The sequence below is a fragment of the Macaca fascicularis genome, chromosome 9, assembly GCF_037993035.2.
Source record: "Macaca fascicularis isolate 582-1 chromosome 9, T2T-MFA8v1.1".
Taxonomy (NCBI): domain Eukaryota; kingdom Metazoa; phylum Chordata; class Mammalia; order Primates; family Cercopithecidae; genus Macaca; species Macaca fascicularis.
Genome location: NC_088383.1, coordinates 80,179,398 through 80,201,995, shown reverse-complemented (window position 1 = coordinate 80,201,995; position 22,598 = coordinate 80,179,398). Strand labels below are relative to the sequence as shown.

Here is a 22,598-nt window from a genome sequence, read left to right as displayed (position 1 = left end):
ACCTTGCAGTAAATTTTAAATTTAAATTTTGGAGAAGGACTTGGTGATCAATGATCAATGGGCCCCTCTACTATGTGTAGATGCTACCGGGGAAAATAAAAATAAAGAAAGTGTGATGTCTGTCTTTAAGGACGTTACAATCTTGTGGGAGAAACTTGTATGTAAATGGCTGATTATGATCAAAGGCAAAGTGAAATAAACATTAACTAGAGGACAAGCTCATAGTAATACAGATAATGGAGCAATTAATTCTAACTGAAAGGGAATCAAAAGCTCCTTTGCAAAGGTGGTGGCATTTGAGAAAGTGTTTAGAATGGTTATATTTTAAGAGGGCAGTAGAGAAGAAAAGGCAATCATTCCAACTGCAGGGATAGAATTAGCAAAGCCTTAGAGGCTTAATTCAAGAGGTTTCGTTTTGGGTTTTTATTTTTATTTTTATTTTTATTCTAACACCTGACACAATGTTAGGCCCTGGGAGAGATTCAAAGAGAAATAATATGAGTGTATTTTTCCCCTATAACTCATATTCCAGTTTGAAAGAAAAGCCTTTTTTTGTTTATTTTATTTTTTGTTTGTTTTTTGAGACGGAGTCTCGCTCTGTCACCCCTCCTGGAGTGCAGTGGCAGAATCTCAACTCACTGCAACCTCCGCCTCCTCGGTTCAAGCAATTCTCCTGCCTCAGCCTCCCGAGTAGCTAGGATTACAAGCACATGCTACAATGCCCAGCTAATTTTTTTGTATTTTTTCTAGAGACAGTGTTTCACCATGTTGGCCAGGCTGGTCTTGAACTCCTGACCTCATGATCCAATCCACCTGCCTTAGCCTCCAAAAGTGCTGGAATTACAGGTGTGAGCCACCATACCTGGCCCAGAAAAGCCATTTTTATGTTAGTATATCTGAGGAGTTCATCAAGAGCATATACTTGTCTGGGATGATGTAATTGAGTGGCATGTCCCTTAAGAGCTACAGTGCACGAGAACAGAAAGAATTCATTATTGCCAAAGGTTTCTAGAGGACATGAATATACACTTTCTCTTGAAATATGCATAGAATTTGATGTGAGAAACAAGGGGTAGAGATATTTAAAAAGAGAGTAATGGCAGTTAATAATCTTGGCACATCCCCGCCATTATGGAAGTATTAACTTAAGTGTTGTGGAAGGTGCCTTTTGGCCCACATCAGAAAAAAAAAAAAAAAAAAAAAAATAGAAATAAAATTTTAGGTGAAATCAAATACCTCCAGAGTTCAAAAAGGTAAATTGAGCAAAGAAGACTGGGGATATAATGAGAGAGAATGGAAGGGACTATGGCATGGTAGAGACCATGGCCAAGGCTCAGTGAAAAAGAGGACACCACTAAGCTCCAGCCAATTCCCATGAAAGTTATGTTAGTCAAAACTCCACTGGCCACATAAAAATTCTTTGAGTCATATCTAGTATGTGGACTACCAATTTTCAAACACTGCTGGACTGAAGAGGGCAAGGAATGCTAGAACTAAAACCTTTAGTTTTTATAACTATTTAAGGTTGTAGGACAGACCTGCAATGCAAAAAAAAAAAAAAAGTACCATGTTTTAATCAAGCTACAAAATGCAAGATATGTATATGTAAACTATATTAAATGAAAGGGAATTGATAGGGGTTACCAACTGCTATTAAAGTTTTTTTAAATTAAGTTTTAAATGAAATACATCTTAAAACTCTACCTGTTGTTTAAACTGGAATAAACAATTTATAACAAAATTTTAGAAACATTTATTGACTCAAAATTTCTTTCAACTGTCTCATTTGCCTTTGAGACAAAAAAAAAGTAACTATATGGCACTTGTTCATTCTAAGAAGGAGGGAATTCTGGATACACACTTTCCAGTCTTGGTCTCAATACTTGATGAATGAACCTGTATTTGCCATCACTGCCAGCTGCCAACAGTGGATGCCACCAGGATATCTTGGTCAGATTCATTTATGTGCCTGTTCTGTTTTGGTCCATGAGCCTGGTTAACAGTAAAACCAGGTGGGGCTTGGGGGTTTGCAGCAGCTGCTCTGGGGCCTGGTGATTCCTGATTTGTATAGAGTTCTAAATCACACAAAAATGTCCTATGTCATTCCACCTCCAGTTTAGGTTTTTCCCCAACATAGTACAAAAGAACTGAAGTTGACACTAAGAGTATAATTTGTAAGCCTTCACACTACAGTCCAAAAGGTTTATTATTTATTTAAAAAGCTAATGTATTCTATCTTCTCTATTAAGAATTCCTGATGGGAGGAGGAGCTTAGTAACAGGGATGAATGGGGTGGGATAAAGAAATTCACATGAAGATTACAATATTATGCTTCTATCTGGGTGAAACGTAGCATTCCAGATGTTGACTACATTTCATTAGAGTTTGTGAACAATATAATTTCCTGAGATATAATAGGTCAGCCCTGCTTCTTAATGCTGAGAAAACACTTAGAAAATCATCAAATTTTGAAAATGTACTAATAAGCTACAAAGTCTGATTAAAATCAAAGGTGCTATGTTCTAAAAACATTCTTTGTGATTGAGATAAGTATGGCTTATATTTCATCATTTATGACAGTATTTTAAGGCAAACTTTGCAAAGATGGAAAAGTCTCGGTAATAAACAGCAACTCACAATTACTCCTCATTAAGTCATTTTCAGAAAGGAGGGTTAAATCCTGAAGACTGTATAAAAGAAAAGGAAACAGAGAAAAACAGTTCACAGATATTACTGTTCACTTGCTAAAAAGTAAACTATGCAGGCCTCATAACACAAAACAAGATTTTCCAATTATTTAATTTGGTAATTATTTATAAATAATAAGTCTAAGATGTGAAACAGATGCAAACAAAGATGAACATCTCCTGTTAGTAAATTGTGGAGGACAGAGTAGTGGGAAGTATCTTTCATAGACAATATCTCCATGGGAAAGAAAATTTTCACATTTTTCAGCTTTGGTTAAGATCAAACTGATCTAATTAGCTTTCTCATCTAATTTATTGCTCAGAATTCCCTTTAGTGAGGCATGCTTTTCATAAATTTCAAGGAAAGCTATTTGGAGAATAGTTTGGAATTAGGCATAAACAAAAATGGAAAGCTTTGTCAAAGATACACCAAAAATTTTCTGAATAACTGAAATAACAAAATTGGGATGTCATAAACTATACTGTTACACTAATAATAAGATGCTGTTTATACACAATAACCTAGGATTATTTTATATTCATTTTATTTGGGATATAGAACATAATTTACCTAGAGAATTTTAATTAAAATTATATACCACTAATTAGAAGAAAAAAAGATTTTTTTTCTCTTCTGAATGTGATAATATAGCCATATAGATTAGCTATCTGGAAAGGTTATTACAAATCAAAGAGGGATTAATAAACTCTGAAGTGTGTAAATAACTTTGTCTCAAAATTTTCTGATTTCGGAGTGATAGAGCATAAAACTGTAAACCTGGTACCTCAAACAGACATTATGATCATAAAGAGCATGCTCACAAGACTAACAAGATTATAAAACTGAGACAGAGGCAAAATATTAGTCCTGCTAGATTTTACCTAATCAATTCCTGATAGGAAATTTTTATTTGTCTAAAAAAAAACCCCTGTTACATTCTTCTTTTACTTACATGCTATTCTCAGAAGGTAGAAAAAAATCAGGGACACAGATAACTCTATACTCGATTTTGACCAACAAGAAAGTAGTGCTTAAATTTAGTTATGGAAGAGATACTGAATGACTAGAGCACAATCATCTTTTTAAACAAGTAAATATATTGCCACAACTTATTGAAAAAGTAACTACTATGTGCCCTATTGATACCGGTGACTTTGAGGAGCAGATATAGAAATATAAATTTAATAATATCAAGAGTTTTATCTTTCCTTACCACATTGTTAGCATTGCATTATTTTAGAAATATTTCAAAGAGATAATAAGAAAACTATATGCCAAGATTCATCAATGATTTTGTTTATCAACTTGCTAGAAAAACAGCAAAACTGATCATCTATTCCCTGCAAACCTTGCTAAGCTTGCCTTGCAGCATAGTGCTTCAGACCTAGTCTCTAGTGAATATTATTCAACTGTTGGCTTGTTTCTCTTAATTCATTTTGAGGAGTGACTTCAAAAATAAAAGAAAAACTTAAAAAATGACTCATCCTTGTCCCTTCTATTCCTTTTGCTAAACAATGTGCATATCAAATTTCATATTCCATATGCATAACATGAAAAATGATTCTCTAGGATTGATAACTTAAGGTTGGAATTTCAAATATTTTAGGAATCACAGATGCACCATCACCCTACTGTTAGGAGACAATAGTAAAAAAATCTAACCTGAGGATTTCACAGATTCACAAAGGGTTTTCACAGAAAGGAGTTCTGCTGTTATGACTTATAAAAATAGTTGATTGTCCTCATTGTTTCTGAATCCATATGAATTCAGACACTTCTGTAAGTTTCTTGTAGAAAGGTTAACCATAGCATTAAAACGTCATTTTACTGAGAGATTCAAAAACGAAGCATTTACTGGCTGATTTTTAGAAAATATTAACTTGAGTGCTGCAACCAACACAAAATACTGGTTCCATATTTCTTATGCAATCAAAGAAGATTATGTGCAAGAACAAATTGCTGTTTTGCAAACAGACTGCAGATGAAGGTAAGAGCATTTCTCTGGAAACACAGGACTGACTTGCTATGTTTAAGTAACGTAAACAAAAACCTAGGGATATCGATGATACAGTTAAGAGAGGGTTTGGTGATTATCACATACTTAATACCATATCAGTCTAATTATATCTCCTAACAGATAAGGCATTAATAAACATTCTAAATGGTTTCTGGCTAAGGCCTGTGGGTAATTTACATAACACATGTATTTATAGAAGACCTCTTTTCACCAATGAATATATTTACTTCTCAGAGATAAATTTCAAATTGCATAACCAAAGAATACAAGCACTATGTGGCAATATATGTCAAAAGAAGGAACACAGACTGGAATCTTTCCCACATGTATGAATATTCGGTATCTATGTAGATTCAGATATGAGAAACAGTGCAGCTGTTATTGGCAACTGACTTACCCGTACTTGTAAGGAAGTTAACATTTCTCATTACACCTTCTGTGTAAGCCCCTGGCTCGTAACTGTCCATTTCACCCGTGACGATGTGAGCAACTCTCGCTGCCCGGCCTCTGATAGCACCCGCAGCACGGTCTAAATTATCAGCATCCTGGTCTCTTAAGGCTATGATACACTTGTTGACATCTTCCAAGATATGGCTTTCTGTAAGTAAATCAATCAAATTAGTTTGTGTGTGTGTGTTTAAAATTCATACAAATCTAGCAGATTATAATTATGTTAACTTCTGACTTCAGATAGAGTGCACATTGGAAATGGAAGATTTTGAGAATTATAAGAAAATTGGAGACATATTTTGCATACATCCCTTTATTCTTTAATAGCAAAATCCATGAAATATAACATGTTACATTTTAAGAGAAATTTGTATTGACTGCATATTATTTTAGACTCTAGTTCCAGTAGATTAGATTTTTAGAGTGGCACAGAGGTGGAAATTAAAGACAGTTTCTAGATTAAAATGAAAATAAAGTATGTGATGATGAAATGCTACATTGTGAATGAAAGCAATATTATACAGATTATAAAACTTATATATACATAAGGAAAAGATTGATTTAAATAAATGAATTCCAGAGAAAGTTGCCTACTCTGAAGATTGTCTCCTGACCTCCTCCTCTCCGTTCTTCTTTAGATGACTAGGGCATGAACATAGCAGGAAGTTTAAAACATACACATAAAACAATTATAACAATATGATCTCAGTAATTCCAGAACATATCATTAATTCTCTTTCTCTCTCTTTTTGTCTCTCTCACTCTCTCTTTCTGTCTGTGTCTCTTTCTTTCTCTTTCCCAATCTGCTTGTGTATATGTGTTGACTATGTGTGTGTGAGCTACAGAGGAGCTCTTCAGTTTCCTTACAGAGTCACACTTCCCTCTTATTGTACAGAAAATAAAATCTGTCTGGGTGTGGTGGCTCACACCTGATATCCTAGCACTTGGGGAGACCTAGGAAGGAGGATGACTTGGGGCCAGAAGTTCAAGACCAGTCTGGGCAGCACAGCAAGACCCTTTCTTTACAACAAAATAAATTTACCCAGGAGTAGCAGCATGTTTCTGTAGTCCTAGTTACTTGGGAGGCTGAGGTGGGAGGATTGATTGAGCCCAGGAGTTAGAGGCTGCAGTGAGCTTTGATCACGCCACTACACTCCAGCCTGGGTAATAGAGTGAGGCCCTATCTATCTATCTATCTATCTTAAATTAAATATATATTTATATATTTAAAATTTAAATATATTAATAAATATAACATTATTTATTCATATATTTATTCATATATTTCATAATGATATGTTCTGGAATTACTGAGATTTTATTGTTTAATTGTTTTCCGTGCATGTTTTAAAGAAATAGTTATTAAAGATATTAAGTGGGGATTCATGTGATAAAGCCAGAAGCCAAAACACTAAATATATCCTAAATATATATGCACCCAATACAGAAGCACCTAGACTCATAAAGCAAGTCCTTAGAGACCTAGAAAGAGACTTAGACTCCCACACAATAATAATGGGAGACTTTAACACCCCACTGTCAATATTAGACAGATCAACGAGACAGAAGGTTAACAAGGATATCCAGGACCTGAACTCAGTTCTGTAACAAGCAGACCTAATAGACATAATTGTTGAAAAAAGAAAATAAAGTCAAACTACCATTGAATATGGTCCCTGTTGACCTTCTGAGACATGGCTTCTATTATTCTGTTATACATATTTTATGATTTCCAAAATCATTCATGATCTTCCATGTCTCTGTCTTTGGGCATATTAAAACCTTGGTCTAGACAGTCTGTCCCCTTTGACCTGCTTGCTCAACTCCTACTATTCTTTCAAGCCACTAGGCAAATGTTCCCGCCGCAGGAAATCCATGCTGACTTCCTCATTCCCTATAACAAAACCAACTTTGTTCCATGTTGTTTGGGATTCACATAAAATGGTATATGCTCTTCGATTAGAGATTCTTCCTGTGTTTTAATTATTTACTTATAAAACTCTCTCTCTCTTGTAGAATTTGAAATATATCTGAGGGAAAGAATTTTATCTTATTCCTCGAGGTATTCTATATACTACCTGTTGTAATACTTGGTACCTGTTAGGCTAACAAGAATGCTTGTTAAATGAATGAATGAATGAATGAATGAATGAAGCTCTCATAAGACATTCTTAAATCATGGGTTATGAACATAAGTAAACACATATCTGCAATCTGAAATTAGGTAAATTTAACCCATATTAGGGACATTCAAAGTCACTTACATGAAAAATATTAAGCACTAAAAACCTTCATTATAAATTAACTAGGGTTTTAACCTAATTTGTAGCATTCAGTTATGAATGTATCATTAAAGCCTACAGTAAATACAGTCATGGTCCAATGTCAACAGATAGCATATGTATATTCTCATATTTCCCCTGGAACAGAAGTACAGGTTTGAGTTTAGAAGGCATAATAATCATCAATTTTTACAAAGCCCACAGATGTACACTTTAATGACACATTAAGAAGCTACCATTTTCAAGTACATTGGCAAGGTCTTTTTTTAAAAAAACAAATGCAACATATATGTATTCTATGAATGTTTACTCTGTATTCACTAAGGTGCTCAATTTTATATTGCAGAGTTATTTTTCTTAGTCCTATACAAGTGAAAGAATATTTACAGAAAAAACAATGTCCATTCTTGGAAGATTGATAATATGTAATAAACTCTGTAATTTCTCTTTAATTAAAGATGAAATGATAGCTTGTACACACTATTTTTTTCCTAGTGAATTTTGCAGAGGAGAAAATATACAAAGATATTCACTAACAATGAATGAGTAGTCACCTCTTCTGTAGAAGTATGATCTATATGCCCATGAATGTATTATTTAATGCAGTTAATAATAATATAGCAAGACATTTTCTGTGTTTTTTTTTTTTTTTTGTTGTTGTTGTTGTTGTTGTTTGGCTGTACAGAAGGTTGTGTGATTACTGCTCACAATTAAATAATGCTGTCAGAAGCCATGGTGTTAAACATTGTTGAACAATTATAGAGGTAAGGTCAGTGTGGAAATAAAAGTCTTATATAAACATACACAGAATTAAAGAAAAAATAAGTGAAATAAGTGAAAAGAATCTATAACCAGACTTAACCCAAAGCAGCTATAGTAAGAATGTTGGAGTAGATGTATAAATGATCTTTGAAATTTCTAAGATTAAATATAGCACAAAAGAATTGGAAAAGGTTCACAAATTTTGTATTATTGTGACACTTTCCCATTACCCTGAATGCTTTACAGAATGCTACCAACAACTATTTGCATGAGGCTCTAAACATAGAATGCCAGAAAAAGAAAATCAAAATGTTAGGTACCTCCCACATATGCATAATAACTAAACATTAAACGGCTTCTTAAAAATGATTATTTCTCTGCTATTTATATTTCTGGTGAACTTAAGTGACTAAAAGACCTTCATGAAGGCCTGAGTTTTTATGCCTAACTACACAGCCCTTAAACTTTTAGGGAAGAAGAAAATGCCAAATACCTTGTATATAACTTCCTACTGTTGAATCTCTTTAGACTTTGCTGCTAATGGAATGGGTTTACTCTTTAAACACAGCAAAAGTCATTTGGCTCTCTCCTCAAATAATTTTTTTTCTGAAGTAGATGCACTTGAGCTCAACAAATGCATCATTTACAAAATGAGGTTAAAAGAAAGAATATGTTATTATAGAACAAGCACATTTAGAATACTATGGTTTGAAGGATTGCCACACAGTAAAGATTTTTCTTAACAGCTCCAGAGTATCAGCTTAACATTTGCTCTGAGGTGAGGGGTGGAATGTCCTGGTGTTAGCGTAAATGCTGAAATGCATTCATTTAAGAGCAGAGAATTGTTGAATTATTAGCAATTTCTATCAATCATTTCATGGCCATCTTGAGATGCAAAGAGTGATTTCTATTATGTTGGAAAATAGTAATACACAGGATAATAAAGGAACTGATCTTTGACTAAAAGGTACTTTGTTTGGTGCAAGCTTTTTTTGGTGCAAGTGTCTCTGGCTAACTCCAACTTCAGTCACTATAGGAATTGTAGCACAATAAAATTTTGAAATGCATTTTTTAAATAATAATTTTTTCTAGCTGTTCAGTTTCACATATATATGTATATATAAACAAGTATGTGTATATATGTGTGTGTGTGTGTGTGTGTGTGTGTGTATATATATATATATATATATATATATAGAGAGAGAGAGAGAGAGAGAGAGAGAGAGAGAGAAATTCTCCTTCTGTCACCCAGGATGGGGTGCAGTGCCGTAATCATAGCTCATTGCAACCTCAAACTCCTAGGCCCAAGTGATCATTCCACCTCAGGCTCCCAAGTAGCTAGAACTACAGGAACTCACCGCCACGCCTGGCTGTTTTAATTTTTTATAGAGAGAGGGTCTTGCTATGTTGCTCAGGCTGGTATCGAACTCCTTGCCTCAAGCGATTCTCCTACCTCAGATTCCCAAAGTGTTGAGATTACTGGAGAGAGCCTCTGCACCTGGCCAGTTTTCAACAATTAAAGCCAGAATTTTAAGGTCAAATGTATTGTCCCAGGGAAAGTAGAAAACAAACAAAATTCAGTGAGAACAAAATGTTAAATCATTGGCTTTCGACACCCAAAGTAGAATTTTATAAATCCACAGTCCAGAGAACAGACTGAAAGTAGAGGCACATTTTGTTTGCAAAAGCTAGACTTGGTTGAGAGGTAAAAGTTTCTGCTTTTAATTCCTGAAGTGGGATTTTGAATATATCAACGGCAAAGCCTTAAGGGGAAGAGAGTTAATGCTGTAATCCATCAAGCAACAAATGATACACTAACAACAGTTTCCTCCCCGATATCTAGATACGCAAGAAAAAGATTCAGAGAAGAGAAGAAGAGAGAAAAAGATATTAACTAGTTTTTCTAGAGAAACTGAGCTATAATGCAAAATACATTGAATTTTCTAAACTGTCAAGATTAAGTTTAGCTACCCAGTGTATGTGAGCTCAGAGAGTTAAGCTAAATTTAATTATAAACAAACAAGTTTCCATTTTTGCATACCTGGCTCCATAGCTATAAATTAAAAACACATTACACAGGCAACTACACAAATGTTCAACAAAAAAAAAAACAAGAATACAGTAATTTTTCTTTCCTATTTACCCAAAAAACACGAAGCTAAAAAGCAAATAGAATGCATTACTATGTGAGCTAATTGTTGTTTACCTGTCTACTTAAAGATGGTCAAAATTTGTTTGGCAAGAGTTTGATTATGATGATTGGTTTCCAAATTAAACAATATCCCACAGAAAGATCTAAGCAAATACTAGCTTGAGAATACAGAGTATGCATACAGTTAAATGTAAAATGTAAAGTTCCTTCTTCCTCTTTTACGTCCTAACTCCTTTCTTCTGTCTCTTCTCTCCTAAGTCTTAATATATGTTAGAAAATGTAGATGTTATAAAAAATAAAGCACAGTCCCTGTCTGCAAAGGGTTCACAATCTAGTAACCAGAAAATAAAGCACTTTTTATTTTATTGTCTTTTATTCTGCCCAATACAATAGTCAAAATGGTAGTCACTTTGTAATTATACAAAAGTTTCGTTAAACTTTAACAAAATTTGCCCAGCTTCTTTGCACTGCAAACTGTTTATTCTTGAGCTTTTAGACAGCTCGAATTTACTTGTCTTACTTTTGACAATAATAAAAAGAAAAATAAAGTCCAATATTGCTATTTCCAAGCCAATTATCAACAATACTTATACAAACTCTGCAGCACTTATTCACGCACAATTCTATAGAAAAACACACACACGAAAAATAAAAAGAAAGTCATCGAAGCCTTCATATTTCTCTTGGTATGTCTTAAGTAAGCTCTTGTAACAACTTGTGAAGTTGTTAAGAAATTTATCAAAAGCTTGGAAATAGAAAAAATGGACTATTGCTTGTCCTTTCAATGTCCTGCTGAACAGACATTGCAATCAGCCCACCTGGCAAATATCTAATTCTCCAGGAGTGTGTCTTTGTTCCACTTGCTATTAGTGTTGATTAGGGTATTTTAAAACTCTGTAAAGGATAATGCTCTTTTTTAAAAAAAAAAACTCTGATGACCATGTAAATGATTCTTGTTACAAAAAGTGTTATTTTCGTAGAAAAGATAATCCTAAAGGCTACAGCTTCATTGCTCTGTAGGACATTAACCAGTTGTGTTTCTAAATGAGAAATTTTATTGAACCATTCTTTATCTAAATTTTTTAAACAAGGCTTTTCATTTTAGTGCCTCTCAAAAATAAAATTTTTGACACACGTTCATGTTAAATTTGTAAAACTCATGCCTTCAAATTTAGAAAATTATCCATAGACTGTATACCTTGACTTGGAAGCGACTGATTTTTCAATTAGAGTGCTATCCAGAATAAAGTGAACATTTTATGTTAAATCATAAACCTATTTTTAAAATGCAGAACTACAAAACTTCTATAAGATAACAGAGAAGAAACTCTAGGTGATCTTGGGTTTGGCAAGAACTTTTAAAATATAACACCAAAAACATAATTAACAAAATTTTTTTAAAAAATGAATACATTGGACTTCATAAAAATTTAAAACTTCTACTCTGCAAAAGACACTTAAAAGAATAAAAAGATGCTGAGCACCGTGGCTCATGCCTGGAATCCCAGCACTTTGGGAGGCTGAGGTGGGCAGATCACAAGGTCAGGAGTTTGAGACCATCCTGGCCAATACGGTGAAACCCATCTCTACTTTAAAAATACAAAAATTAGCCGGGTGTGATGGTGCATGCCTGCAGTCCTAGTGACTTCGAAGGTTGAGGCAGAAGAATCACTTGAACCTGGGAGGCGGAAGTTGCAGTTAGCTGAGATTACGCCACCGCACTTTAGCCTGGGAGACAGAGTGAGACCCCATCTCAAAAACAAAAAACAAAAAACAAAAAGCCACAGAGTGGAAGATAACATTTGCAAAACACCTATCTGATGCAGGACTGGTATCGAGGATGTATAAATAATTCTTAAAATTCAATAATAAGAAAACAATTCAATTAAAAAATAAGCAAAAGATATGAGCAGACACCTCACCAAAGACATACAGATGACAAATAAGGACACAAAAAAAATGGGCAACATCATTTATCATCAAGAAATTTCAATTCAAAACAACACACTGCACATCTATTAGAATGACTAAAATTTAAAACACTGATAACACCAACCATGAAAATGTAGAGCAATAAGAACTCTCGTTCACCGCTGAAGAGAATGCAAAATGGCATTTTGGAAGACAGTTTGGAATGCCACTTTGGAAGAGATTTCAGCAGTTGCTTACAAAAGTAAATATGCTTCTACTACACAATCCAGCAACCATACCTTGGTATTTACCCAGATAAATTTAAAACTTACATTCACACAAAACCTGCACATGTGTCTTTATAGCAGTTTTATTTGTAACTGCCAAAACTTAGATGCAACCAACGTGTTCTTCAGTAGATGAACGGATAAACTGGAACACTCAGTCAACGGAATGTATGAAAAGCAATGAAAAATGATTTACCAAGCCAAGAAAAGACATGCAGGAAATTTAAATGCATACTGCTAATGAAAGAAGTCCATCTGAAAGGCTACATACTGTACGATTGCAATTACATGTCATTCTGGAAATGGCAAAGCTACAGGGACAATAAAATTCCTAGGGAGGGTAGAATGTATAGGTAGAGCACAGGGGATTTTCCAGGTAGTAAAACTATTCTGTGTAATACTGCAATGGTGAATACATGTTAATATACATTTGTCAAAATCCATAGAATTTACAACACAAAGTGAACCCTACTGTAAACTGTAGGATTTACTTAATACTAATGTATCAGTATTGGTTCATCAATAGTAACAATAAAGGATGTTCTTCAAACATTCTACATTCAGTGTCAAGTCCATTTAAGACCTTAAATAAGCACTGTTTAGCTTCTAAAATAGGAATAAAAATATTCAATCACATACATTATTTACAGATGTCTACAAATAATGAATTAGGAATTGTGAACATACTACAGTTTTCTGAGAATATAACTAAGAAAAAGTTTGGTCCTATTCTTTCCCCAAGTTTCTAGCCTTCACGCAGTAACACCTTCTGGTTGTCAACTGGTTTCTTGGAGTTTTTAACAAATACTGTTTCAGTCTCTCTTCTTTTCCATGCACTGTGCTAGGTAACAGATACATAATATTTTGTTTAATTCTCATAATAATTCCAAGAGATAGATCTGTTACATTTCATTTTTATAGTTGAAGCAAAATGGAGCCTTTGAGCAGGTAAATATCTTCTCCAAATTCATAAAATTATAGTAATTTGAGTCATAGCTCAAAATCGAGGTTTATCTAACTTGCTAAGTTTCTATAAAAATGCTAAAGTCTCATCTGATTTCAAGATAAGGTGATTCTATAATTATATTATTCAGCTATTCCAAATGTATAATGGGAAGAGAAAATTATGGGCTTGAAATATTTTCTAAATTTTATAGAAATGGTACAAAAGATTGTTCATGCTATTATAATCTATAGCTCAATGCATTATAAGTTTTCACATTAATTTTCATTGGGCATAAGATAATCATCTATGCATTTTAGAAGGATAATTTTAATTCTACAAAGCTCACATTGACTATGCTCTGGTAACTTTAACATTCTGGATCTGTAATCAGGAGCCATCATAGCCAGAGGGCCTCAAGTATTCTAGAGACATCACCAGGAAAGTGGCCATGTAAGAATAAATAAACAAATGAAGTTTAGTGCCTTAGCTACTTAGCTATTCTGGTGTAGGAGCTAAAGTCTAAGTTATTGCATTTTATGGCATTCTTATCCTGACAAAATAAACAAACAGAAAAAGTGAAACAAACCTCAGGCATTCTCACTCAGACCATACTCTTTTACCATGTACTCCTCTACTACTGAGCTTTTTCATGTTAATTGTCCCATTGCTTCCTCTCCCATAGACTGAGAACCTATTAACATCTAGTAACAAAGCACTGGGTAAGAAAAAAAAAAAAAAAAGAAGAAGAAAGCTTTCAGGATATTACCAGATTGAACATCAGGACTGTCAGCAGGAACAGACAGTAGTGAGCAGTTCTCCCATAATATGCAATAAAACCATTCAAGTCTTGCACACTGGATGCTAATGTTGGATGCCTCTGTTGCTGGATTGTCTTATAAAAAACAGTCGGTATTCAATCGGGTACTATTCCTTTTTCATAGTTCAAAATATAGAATAACTTGAGTGTCCAATTTTGAAATCTGTACTTTTGGGCACAGAAAAGCAAATCCCAGTACTGTTTAAAATAACCTCCTAAAGGTATATGACACATATAGCAGAAAAGAAACCCTAAACAAAAAAAGTACGTAAAATGTAAATGTACAGATACAATTAAGAATAAATCAGTTGCTGATAACCTGGTAAATTTTACTAAGTTTTTATTTATTTTTCCCCTCAGAATAATAAGTATACATACAGTTCAAATATCTTTACTACCTTCTAAAATACAGTATCTCTCCACGTGGGAAAAAGAGGCTATTAGTAGATATATGTCTTAGGGAAGTTCACTTCCCTAGTCAATGAATTAATTTTAAAGTCAAGTACAGCATCCTTTTGCTGAAATTTATTTTTCTCTTATATTTTGCTCTCAGGTGCACAAAAATTGTCAGAACAGATCCCTCTCTATGAGACAAATTCTCTTCAGCATCATTTGTAATTGTTTCAAGGAAACCATAATTAAAAACTTGAATTTACCACACGTATAACAAAGGAGTCCACGAGGTTAAAAGCAAACACAGGGTGTGACTTTTTCCCATGCCCAAATCAATGTCATTCACAAAATATTCTGTATCACCCTGATTGTTTTTATCATACGTAAATTGCTATAAAACTACATGGAATTGGACACCAAATTACAAAGACTAATAAAAAACACAAGGTAAAAAGATATGACTTAAAAGGTACCATGTTTTCAGAAATTCAATATAGTTCATCTTAACTCAGATTTCCAAAAAGTCTATACTTATTATTTACCTTTCCATGGAGTTTCTCCATGAACCTGCCACAAAACTTTCTAGAAGATTCTCTAACGGACCCTAATCATAGCCATCCAGTAACCTCTTAACAAGATCCTGATTTCACCAGCATCAGTAATTGTTCTCTTAAGAATTCTCTATTTCTTGATACTCTCTGTAATTTTTATTTATTTATATTATTTCAGATTCAGGGGGTTCATGTCCAGGATTGTGTGACAGTGAGGTTTGGGCTTCTAGTGTACCCATCACTCACAGAGTAAAAATGATACCCAATAGGTAATTTTTCAATTCTTTCCTGCTCCTAGTCTTCCCCCTTTTGGAGTTTGTTATTTCCATCTTCATGTCTATGTGTACCCATTGTTTAGTTCCCACTTATAAGTGAGAACTTGTGGTACTTGATTTTCTGTTTCTCAGTTATTTCACTAGATTAATGGCCTCCAGCACCATTTATATTGCTGGCAAAATACATTATTTCATTCTTTTTAATGGCTGCATAGTATTCTCTCTCTCTCTATATATATGTATATGGAATATATGTGTGTGTATATATATACACACACCATATTTTCTCTATGCAATCAAATAATAGAATACAAAGATATGTATTTATATACTGTTATTTTAGTTTCTAATTTAACCCTGAAACAATATACAGGAGCCAAAATCTTATTAAACTGAATAAACTAGACTTATTTAGATATTAAAAGAGGGATACTGAAAGTCCCTATTGGTTATACTGAACCCATTTTATCCTAATAAGTGGAATGTAATCAGGCAAAATAATTAATGATGTAGTTTACTGAACTTAATTTTAAAAAGTATTGAAATACCTTAGTACGATTTTCATGGATTAAAATTTTAAGACAGTGATTATATTTTCACCTCAGTTATAAGTTGGGTATCCATATGAAAGTGACACCTTAGGTTTCTGACATGTATTAAAACCTTCAGATCCAGAAATGTTTATGAGTAATTTAACCACGGCTTCCCAACAATTCATTGGAATAGTTATTAAGCATTTTAAAGAAATGAGTTCATGGTTGGGTAAAGTTAGATCAGGAAATAATAGTTCCCAAATTATCACCCTCAAGCAATTCCATTTCTAGTAAATAGTCCCCAAATTATGATCCTAAAAGAAATTCCATTTCTAGTAAAGAAGATGCTTTCCTATGCATACGTAAATTTACAGATTCATGTCAAAATAAAATTTAAACCACAACTACTGATTGAAGTGAAACAATGATTTTAATTTATAATGCAAACTAACCATTGGTGAACACAAATAATAACAGAATGTAACAAACCAATATAAGCTTTTTGCTTATAAAGTAACTACATAAAAAAGATGCTTATGACATAATTTTAAGTGAAAAAAATCAGGCTATATATCCATTAAATAGGACCTTCATTTAAAATTCATATATTTATTTCTCTACAATATACCATATAATTACATACCTTTTAAGAAAAACGTATGGAAGGAAATTTCTAAACTCCTAACTGTAGTTTTCAATAAATAGTGGCATTGAGTAGTTTTTATGCTTTAAAGAATTGATATATTTTCCATAAAATAATATTGCATGCAATAATACATATGCATTACTATTTTAAGATTACTATTAAAATTATACTCTATCCTTGATTAGCCATTGTTATTAAACAGAGAACTCCTATAGTTAAGGCTTAGGGAACTAAGCAAACTACCATTTATTAACATTTATATGTTGCTGAATATAACATTGATACCCACAGATAAGGCTTAACATCCTTAGTTTTCCAGTATTGTTTTCCTCTCTCTCTTTGCCCACCAAATGATAGTAATTCCAAATTGATACTTTTTATTCAATTAGTACACACACATATATATATATATATATTCTCACATGGTATATTCATTCATTCAATTTATGTTTCATTGAATAATGATATATTCATTTTAATGCGTATTTTGAGTTCTTACTACAAGGTATTTTGTGAGGTATAGAGAAATTTCAAGATAAACAACTAACTGTCTTCCCTTTAAAAGAACTCACAGTCTAGTCATAGAAATAAGCACCTAAAGAAATGACTCCAAGGAATGTGATAAATGCCATACAGTACATGGGTAAACAATGCTAGACCACTTCTTTTTCCGATGACATACTTACTTCTTCCATATGTGTACATTGTTGCATTATGTACTGTGAATTGTTCCACTGGGATCAGACTGATCACAATGTGTACTTGGTCTTTATGAAAATAATGTTTTAAAAGTTTTTTGTGTATTTACAAATTCCTGGATGACTGTGGGAGTAGGGGGTGGGACAATTTTCCTATCAAAATCATAAGTATATGTTTAATAGGCATTGCTGACAACAGTTATTAAGAGTTTGAAGACAAGTAATTGACTTACTGTGAGAGTTATTACTAGAGTAATATTTATATAAAAGATATTTTCTTATGAGGGTTTTATGTTACATAACCAATTTACAAATAGTATTTTATCACGTCTTATATGTTTATACTCTCTTTCTTTTCTTTGCACATTTTAAGTATTTTTATTGGCTCTTTCACAACTTGCAAAGTACAATTCATGGCCTTTGTGTACATGATTTTAGTTTTGTTTAGATCAGATTTATGAAAAGAGTGGCATGAAAATTAAAAATCTTCCTTGTTAAAGATAGGAACACCAATAGTTCTCTTATTTCCTAATTATGTGCTCAAGAACAAATTTTTTGTCTCATACAGAAACTTGGAAAGTGAAAATTGGCATGAATAGCAGTCATATGCCCAGCAGTTACAATGATTGCATGGGATCAGTGTAATGTATCTATGGTATTTTATTTAGAAGAAATTCTTGACAGGACTCATACATGATGAAAGACAGTAGCATATAGAACACACATCCATATAAGGATCACAGTAGGAGAAACCAGTGGAGGTACTGTAATGAGGCCAGTGATAATAAAATCAGGAAGAAAGGTAACATGACAGCAAAAGCACTGATAGAAATGAGAGGTATAAAGTATGGAAAAGATAGATAAAACATGAAACAGAAAACATTTCTTTTTTAGTGCTAAGACTAAATTAAAAGCAGAGAAATTATAATCTTCTTTTATTCAATTCAAGATCTTCAATGAAGATATGAAATTTATTTTTAAAATGCAAAGAGCCCAGTTAGCCTACATAGCTTATTCTCCTTTTAGTTCTAAACTTCCACTGTCAGACCATCTAATCAAACCATCTCGTACAAATTCAGTGTTATTATCTCAGCAACCTTGCCTGGAAGGCCATTCCTGGCTTTTAAGCATCTCTGCATGAAAAACAGATTCACAACATCTGGTCTGATTTCCTTTTCCGTTAGTTTTCATTTTGTTGCCTCTTCTATTTTATTTTCTTTTCCAATCATGTCTGTTGAACTGAAAATAGTAATTTCACTGGTATCTACGTTCTTTATTTCACTTTCTATTTTTTGGGTTGGAGGTCTACCCTGTTGCTTAAGGTTAGTTGTAAAATAATAACTTGGGGGACTATAATTACCCTTGCTTTCTTCATACAATTTCAAATGTTGACATAAGTTTTATTTTCTTATAGTATTATTCACATCAAACACCTGAGTTAAAATTGACTGTGAATATTTTCTCAATGCTGTGTACATCCATGGGCTCTGATTTATTTTCCTTTCCTGCATCTGGTTGCCTCTTGTGTCTTCTGTGCTAGTGAATTTTCAACATTTTAAGAAAGAAACTGATCACTTAGAACAATATTATTTTAACAGAAAAACACCACAAGAGATATATAATATTATAACCTGAATGATAAACGTAATACTTGACTTTGACGTCAATAATAAGTAAATGCATGCATATGGCACCCTACCTTCCACCATAATTTATTCTGTGGTGCATGCGTGCAAAGTGAAGATGCTATATATTATAAAATCACATTAAAGGACCAAAATAAGAACTGGATTATTTTTCTCACACTTAATATGTCATCTGCTATCAAAGAAAATCAAGCCAAAATGCAAAATTTCTTTGTTACTTATCCTACTATACAGACCTATGCTATCATCTAAAAAAAAAATGCTGTGTGAGACCTAATATCATTATATTTTCAATGAATAGTTACATGTGGTGAATTTAATCACGTTCCAGTGCTACTGCTTTCTCTATAACTGACTTATATGACATATGTTCAGTTCTTGAAGTGTTAATTTTTATAATTTGCTGTCAGGTGCCAGGAAAAAATATATCCCCTGATACTGATAATGTCACTTTTCTGTTCCAACAAACCTAAGTTTATGCCACTTGTTTATAAGTTGTATATGTCAAAATCATCTCCTTGTCAAAACAGCAAACTTTGAAGATGAACTCATAAATATACTAATAATCTACAATGGCTTAAAAAAATTAAGATCCTAAAGGCATATACATATGCATATGCATATTCACACAGACATATATGCGTGCATATATATATACATGCTTTTTATAGCCTATTAAATTTAGTATTTATAAGACTAATCCTGAAGCTAAGAAGTTAATAATAAATTAAAACAAAACGAAGAATCAAAACATGTTTACAAAGAAAATATAAAAAATAGAAAAGAAGAACACAAATAAACCAACCATAAGGTTCAAGAGAATTACCATTAATATCCTACAGATTTGTCACTATACTTTCTGGCAGCCAAGGCAAAAGAGAAACATAATCTGTTGGAACATGAGATAATTAGTAATTTTTATCATTTGCTTTCTATATAACTTAAATATTCTCTTTGCCAAGCTCTTTTGCCCTAATGGATAGCTTTGAAGATTCTATACTATAAATGGGTTATTGACTGAGGGATCTAATGGCAAATGAAATCAATAATACCTACAGTAAGCTCTTCAAGCTGTTGATATTGGCATGTGTGAGAAAGAGTGATATATATAGATGTAGATATAGATATAGATAGATAATATAAACAGATATATATATATATAAAATACATATACTCATAAGTGGCAGCTCTGTTTCCACCTCTCTCCCATGTCAATTCTATAACTGCATGTCATAGGTAATTTGGAAACAAAATCTCTGGTAGTTTTATCCCTCTCTTCCCAGATATAATATAAACTTGTCTCGTTAAGAAATGTTTGAAGTGGCCGGGCACGGTGGCTCATGTCTGTAATCCCAGCACTTTGGGAGGCCGAGGTGGGCGATCACGAGGTCAGGAGATTGAGACTAACCATGACTAACATGGTGAAACCTCGTCTCTACTAAAAATACAAAAAATTAGCCAGGCGTGGTGGCGGGCGCCTGTAGTTCCAGCTACTCGGGAGGCTGAGGCAGGAGAATGGCGGGAACCCGGGAGGTGGAGCTTGCAGTGAGCCGAGATCGGGCCACTGCACTACAGACTGGAGCGACAGAGTGAGACTCCGTTTCAAAAACAAAAAGAAAAAAAGAAATGTTTGAGTTGACTCACTTTACTGATTTCTTTCAATAGACAGATAGCTATATCTATCAGTTTTATTTTATTGCTGATTATTCAACTTTTGATACCTATTTTCTCTTCCAACAGCTTTATATAAAATCAAGGTGCTCTTTGACTTTCCTATGGATGAATATGTCTTATTAGTATAATTGGGTGTGACATATACAAAGACAACAGAGATACAGAAATAAGCCTAGTACCTACGGTCTGATAAGTACTGGGAGTATTCTGAATTGGAAATCGGGGACTACAGTCATTCTGAAAAGACCACAGGTATGTCAGAATATAGAGAAGCAATCAGATAAAGAGAAGTATTAACATATAGATAAACTATGTGGCCTTATTGTTAGAATACTCGATTGTTGTTTTGGCTTTGCTGCTTACTAGTTCTATAAACTTAGATAAAGTGTTAACCATAAACTTGCATTTCCTCATTAATAAAATGTGATTAATAAGATTGACAGTCTCTGAGACTGTTGTAAGAATTAAATAAAAATATACATATAGGCTGGGTGCAGTGGCTTATTTCTGTAATCCAGCACTCTGGGAGGCTGAGGCAGGTGGACTGTTTGAGGCCAGGAGTTTAAGACCAGCCTGGCCAACAAGGCAAAACCCCGTCTCTACTAAAAATACAAAAATTAGCCATGCATGGTGGTGTGTGCCTGTAATCCCAGCTACTCCAGAGGCTGAGGCACAAGAATTACTGAGGCAGAGGTTTCAGTGAACCAAGATCATGCCACTACACTTCAGCCTGGGTGACAGAGCTAGACTCTGTCTCAAAAAAAAAAAAAAAAAACCACACACACACACACACACACAGCATAGTAGTTGGCATCTAGTAGGCATGCAAATATTGATTGTTTGTATGTTGACTTTACTTTTGCAAGTTGGTTCCATCATTAAATTATTCCATTTCTTTTTTCTTCTTTTTTTTTTTTTTTGTTTGTGATGGAGTCTTGCACTGGCACTCAGACTGGAGTACGGTGGCACAATCTCGGCTCACTGCAACCTTACCCTCCCAGGTTCAAGCGATTCTCCTGCCTCAGTCTCCCAAGTAGCTGGGATTACAGGTGTCCACCACCACACCTGGCTAATTTTTTTGTATTTTTAGCAGAAATAGGGTTTCACTATGTTGGCCAGACTGGTCTCGAACTCATGGCCTCGTGATCTGCCCAGCTCAGCCTCCCAAAGTGCTGGGATTACAGGCATGAGCCACCACACCCAACCTCTTTTATTTTTTCTAGTGGTAAATAGAATAGCTCAATAATGAGGTTAAACTGCTCAAAGTGGAAAATACTCAATGTCCGTATTATAAGTTTATTCAGTTTAGAGGTACATTTAAACAGGTAATTAAAATACCATGAGGCAAAAATAATAACTGATTTCATCTCACATGAATGTGAAATACCTCAGATAAAATTCATTTGTTCAATATAATGGTAATTATTTCATGCTGTGTTTTATGTTACTGATAATTCAGGGAACCTAAGAAAGTAATTACTAGTACAACAGATATGCAATATTAAAGAGACTGTACTGAATTAAATTATTTGTATTTTTATTATGAAAACTATTGATTAGATGCATTGAGTTTATTAATGCTCTGACTGTTCAACCCTCTTTACCTGTATATTTCCCTGCTGACTGTGATTTCCTTGAGGAAAAATACTTCATCTTCTTCATTTATTAAATGTTCAGTACCAAACAGAGTGTCAGGAAAATAATAAACATTCAATAAAAGTTGTTGAAATGAACCAATATTATACACTGGCATTTTCTTACATTTTATTTCATTAATTACTTTGCAAATTATATTCAGTTTACTCATACGTCAATATATTAACAGTTAACAGAGCCCTAAAATATTATTGAGACAGAGCAGGGTTACCAC

General features: G+C 33.5%; 1 protein-coding gene across 3 annotated transcripts in view; it reads right to left on the bottom strand.

Annotated features, from left to right (window-relative positions):
- The window catches only part of CTNNA3 (catenin alpha 3), a 1,764,647-nt gene that overhangs the window by 457,505 nt on the left and 1,284,544 nt on the right, over nt 1-22,598 (bottom strand). For all 3 annotated transcript variants that reach the window (XM_065521050.2, XM_005565734.5, XM_065521052.2), the window contains one exon: nt 5,103-5,303. In XM_065521050.2, the coding sequence (XP_065377122.1) occupies nt 5,103-5,303 (201 nt within the window). The remainder of the gene's footprint in view (nt 1-5,102; nt 5,304-22,598) is intronic.